Source organism: Canis aureus, chromosome 23 (assembly GCF_053574225.1).
Source record: "Canis aureus isolate CA01 chromosome 23, VMU_Caureus_v.1.0, whole genome shotgun sequence".
Taxonomy (NCBI): Eukaryota; Metazoa; Chordata; class Mammalia; order Carnivora; family Canidae; genus Canis; species Canis aureus.
In genome coordinates, this window is record NC_135633.1 from 263852 (window position 1) to 268664 (window position 4813).

A 4813-nucleotide genomic window follows, 5' to 3' on the forward strand; every position below is an offset into this window, starting at 1 on the left:
GGGCCTGAGAGACAACCCAGGATTAGCCGTCTTCATTCTTTTTGCAATGTCTGACTCCCGTTTGCCATGTAATATGTTCAGTGGTTCTAGGAATCGGGGTCTAAATGGCTTTGTGGGGCTGTTATTCTGAATACCAAAATGCCTCTGTATGAGTGTCGAGGAACCCAGGAAGAAAATACAGGTGATGCCTTGCTTGACGCCGACTAAAGAATTCATTGTAGTAGAAACGTCCTGTATCTTCAGTCAGAGAGGAAGAACCAAAAAATGAGGAATGAGAACTAACTGGCGCGGATTTCTTTCTCTCCTGTGAAAGTTTGGGCACAACACAGACTGACCACGAAAATCCGAACCGGACAACCTATTCCTATTTACGCACACTTGGGGACCTTAAAATGACGGTTTCATGACTCCTTGAAAAGTCGGTAAATGGTATGATGGGGAATCAAACCAGTAATCTCATCAGCAAATCAAAGAAGTCTTTAATATTCTGTGTTTTGTCACAGACGAACCACAAGTATAGGAACCTAAGGACAGTCAGACGGGCGTGCCCTCGCAGGGTTAGCCGTGTGTGGTCAACAGCCCAACGAGGGAGAACACACAGGTCAAACCGACTGGAAATACCCAACCACCGGGGTCTACTGGAATGTGACCTCATCGTACACGTGTTCCGAAGACACTTCTGAGAGGCTGCCGTCATCGTTTGGTAAGAAAACCACCACCTGTGGAGAGACCAGAGCATTAGATTCTTGTAGTCCGCGGTGGGGCGCGGGGGTGCCATCCCACACTCTGAGGAGCGAGATTTCTCTCAGCGCCTTCTTTCTGAGGCCTGATACCTGGTACCTGGTGGGTCTTGCTTTAACTCTCCTTTCCTCACACCTCTTCATCAGTGACAGAAATGACCTTCCTACCAGACAAAGGGACTCTGCAGTGTCTAGGGACAGTTCTTTGGCCGAGTGTGGTTGGCCATTTCCCTCCATCTCCACCTGTGCCACCTCCTTCAAAGATGAAGATTCATATGTGAGGGGGGCCTGGTGGCTCAGTGGTGGAGCACTCAGTGCATGACCGCGGGGTCCCGGGATCGAGTCCCCCATTGGCTCCGCAGGGAGCCTGCTTCTCCCTCTGCTTCCCTCCTTCTGCCTCTGCCTCTCTCTGTGTCTCTTATGAATGAATGAATGAATGAATGAATGAATAAATAAATAGATAATCAATCTTAAAAAAGAAGATTTATATATGAAACAGCATTTTGCCCTTTCTCTTCCTAATCTGTCCCAAAAAAGAATAGAGGACACACACGCACACACACATACATACACAGACACACAGACACACACAGGCAGAGAGAGGGAGAAACCAAACAAGAACGACAACCTAGGGAGGCAGCGCGCTCACCTTGCTGACGGAGCAGGCGGCCCTGCAGGCAGAGACGGCGAGGGCCAAGGCGGTGCAGCCCCCCCCCAGGGAGAGGAGCAGCATCCCCGTCAGCAGCCCCTGCGAAACAGATGCGGATGGCCACACGTCGTGGAGGACAGCCACGCAGGTGCTGTCAGAGCAAACCACGGGGTGGAGGCTGTGGCCAAGCTCACACCTGGCGCCAGTTCATCTAGTCACCAACACGAGCCCCTCTCCACCTCGCAGGGAGTCCTGAATTTTCTCCCAATCTGAATATACTAAATAAACAGCTGGAAAGTGGGTTACTGGAATTCTCCCCCTCTAGGCACAGGCCCCGGAGTGTCAGGTGAGCCTGGTGCGGCCACGCTGACCTTTGTTGCTTGTTTGCCCAGCTGCTCCCCACCTGCCAGGACCGTGCGGCCCCCCGGCTTGGCCCATCTCCCTTGGGGCTTAGCCCCCTGACCCTCTGACCTCTCCCCAGTGGTCGGGCCTCCTGAGCGAGCGCACGCCCGCGCCCGGTCTCTCCAGCTGGCGTCCAGAGTCCCTCACCTGGGGCCCCCGGAGGGCCAGGCCCACCTGTTTCTTCTCAGGTAGCTTTTAAAATCATGAGACAAGTGCCCCTCAGAGAACTGAGCTCTTAGGGAATTTCCCGCTCACCTACCACACATTGGGGCCTTCAGACATGAATCGTATCAAAAAGCTAACTTTTTTGCTCAGGGCTCCTGGAAAGACGCAAAGGCCTAGATCCCTTCACTTCAGGATGGTGTCCAGCATCTACATGACCCACGGGTGCGCTCAGGTCCACGCTGAGAGTTTACAGAGGGAAGTTCAGACAAAACCAGTGTAAGGGTTTCCGCTACGGGACCAGGCCGTACTCACCGTAAATACAGTTTCATAGGGAGACCTCCACATGGCGCTTTCATACATGGATATTTCTTCAGCAATTATCATACTTGTGCCAATGCCTGCTACGGTAGCACTGAGCGCGTTCATCCCCAGGCTGCCTTGGATCTGAAGAGGGAGGGAGGGAAGTTGTTGTAGACTCTTCTTCTTGTCTTCCTCCCGGGTGAGCCTCGCCAGTGAGGGGCACATTCAGGTCCTCCGAGTTGAATTTGGGAATTTACTTGGGGTCTTCTCCAGTCTGACAAAGAAGGGGGGGACCTGGCGTAGTTGAGGCTTTGGCTGTAGCACAGGGAGCACGCTGAGCATGCAACACGCAGACACAGGGCTAAGCCCTGCACCCTTCCCAAGCGCCGTGCTTCTAAGGACGCCCTCCAACAGGCCCTTCCTCAGACAACCGGCAGGTCCTTTGCGCCTCAGCCTCGTAGCTGAGCAACTCCTTGTTCCACTAGACCTATCTGAGCCTCCAGAACGACACACTTACCAGACACTTAGTTACCTTTCTTCCAGCGGCGATGGACACCACTCCAGATATGAAGAACTGACCAAGGAGAGAGAGACGGCCCACTCAGGGCTTGCACCTGCACTTCCATCCTTCCAGCGTCCTCCTGGCTTCCCCCACTCCCCTGCCAAAATGGTCCACACCGTCCACCCGAGCTTAGGACCTAAACAGCAGTGCATGGCTTTTCGAGAGAGAAGGATGAAGTATCACAGACACCTGAAAAACTGCCAACACTGAAACAACCACGAATACTCACAGAGAGGGATCCCCACAGGTGATAGCCCGTTTTAGTGGTCATGGAGTGTCCACCTTCATAGTCACGTGGAAAAGGACTGATTGTCACGCCCAGGCACAGCATTACCAGCCCAATCAGGATCTCAGCCACCTGGAGGGTGAAAGACATCATTGTGGGGCAGCTTCTCAGGAGGAAGGTTCTCTCGTAGACCAGGGCACATTGACTTCTTTCCCACCTCCAAGACCCCAAGCTTGAGAAGATCTCCCAGGAAAATAACAGTCTACTGATTACGTCTTTTTCCTTGTCCAATGTAGGACATTGACATTCGTCTAAAACAATTTTTTTCATGTAACTTCTACCTAAGTAGAGATAATTCTTTTTTATTCCAGTGGTGGACAGCTTCACAACATGTCTTTGCATTTCCTGAATCTGTAAGGTTAGTTTAGTTCGGGATGGCTCCATTTAGTCCACAACCATAGTCAATGATCTAGAGAATTGGGGTGTCATGAGGAAATCCTAGTCTCATCTCAGGAATGGTTCCTCTCCCCACAGACTGTGCTCTGATCTTGGGCCCACTCACCCCTAGGACCTGGGGCTGACCCTTCAGGAAGAGCAACAGACTCTTCTGCTGCTGGGAGGGCAAGACCCAGGTACTTGGTTCACGCAGTTGGGGTATATGCTCACTCTCAGGAAGATTTATTGTGTAGTCCCGGGCTGTCTCTGCCTCAAATGTCCCTTTGCTGCTGTCGACACCAGGAAAGAAAACACTTGTCAGCATAGATCCACATTGAAATGTCTCCCTTGTTCAATAGCAAAATCCAGTGCAGCGAATTTTGTATCCTTGGGAAATGTATCATATTTTACTTCCATGTTTTGATTAGGGCATAATCCAGACTTTTCCCATACCTAGCCAAGCAGATCAATCTAGACTGAATTAAAGCTGCCTGTCCTCAGCAATGTGTACACAGTTATTGATCTTAGAGAGTCTAGCCCTGTCAGATTGAAACCCAATATTTACCTTTGTCCCTCATCTTCCCAAAGCAAAAGCAATTCCCATTTGTAGTAAAATTTCAAGCAAGATTTTTCCATTCACAAATTTCCTCTAACTCAACCTACAGAGAGCCCCAGAGTCTGGGCACTTGTATGCCTCCCACCTAGATTCTTTCTCAGAGTCAAAGCATGGGGCTAAGATGAGAAAAGGTTTCTTCCTACCTTTGCATCTCCTTAGTACACGCAAGTGGGTTATTTTCCCTTCTGGCATGTGGTCTCTAATTTACGATATTCAAAGACGATGGTCTGCTCTGATGTACAGTGTGTGAAGAAAACATTCTCCAGTGTCCTGGGTTGGCCATTTGTTTCCTGTGACTTATCTCATTCAACTTGCCAAATGAGTATCTGTGATGTTCTTAATCTTGGTAACATATCCTGAAGATAATAACCTAACTCCACTTCTCACACACTATAGACTGTACCAAAGTGCACACATGTTCTCAACACCGGCTCCTCCCCACAGTCTGTGAGTGCCAGACCCTCACCTATCTGGGCCCACACTATCCTGATTTTATGAATTTTTATAAATCAAAGCTTCGCTGAAGCCCTTTTTTAAATTAATGCTATTTTATGTTATCTTATATGACCAAGGAAGTTGGCTTGATTACATACCATGTTAAACTATGCGATACACTTTCCATATTAAACTTTCTAGTTGTAGAGGAAATTTTTAGCATAATCTATGTGACTTTTCTGGACTCGTAGCCCATGGTACACTTATACCTCACTAAATAAGA

The 4813-nt window shown here is 49.6% G+C and overlaps 1 protein-coding gene across 5 annotated transcripts; it reads right to left on the bottom strand.

The window, feature by feature from the left end:
• Positions 1-456: 456 nt before the first annotated feature.
• Positions 457-4452, bottom strand: LOC144295212 (membrane-spanning 4-domains subfamily A member 4A-like). 5 transcript variants are annotated; one of them, XM_077867644.1, is made up of 7 exons: positions 4239-4448; positions 3607-3769; positions 3048-3176; positions 2774-2830; positions 2269-2400; positions 1390-1488; positions 457-719 (listed from the first exon to the last, which is right to left on the bottom strand). In XM_077867644.1, the coding sequence occupies exons 1-7, from the start codon at positions 4244-4246 to the stop codon at positions 636-638; spliced, it is 672 nt and encodes a 223-aa protein (XP_077723770.1). In that variant the 5' UTR covers positions 4247-4448; the 3' UTR covers positions 457-635. The 5 variants fall into 5 exon arrangements, 4 of the variants coding, with proteins under 4 accessions (XP_077723770.1, XP_077723771.1, XP_077723772.1 ...); XM_077867645.1 differs by having other exon boundaries at positions 3607-3766; positions 4239-4447; XM_077867646.1 differs by having other exon boundaries at positions 2789-2830; positions 4239-4446.
• Positions 4453-4813: the final 361 nt, after the last annotated feature.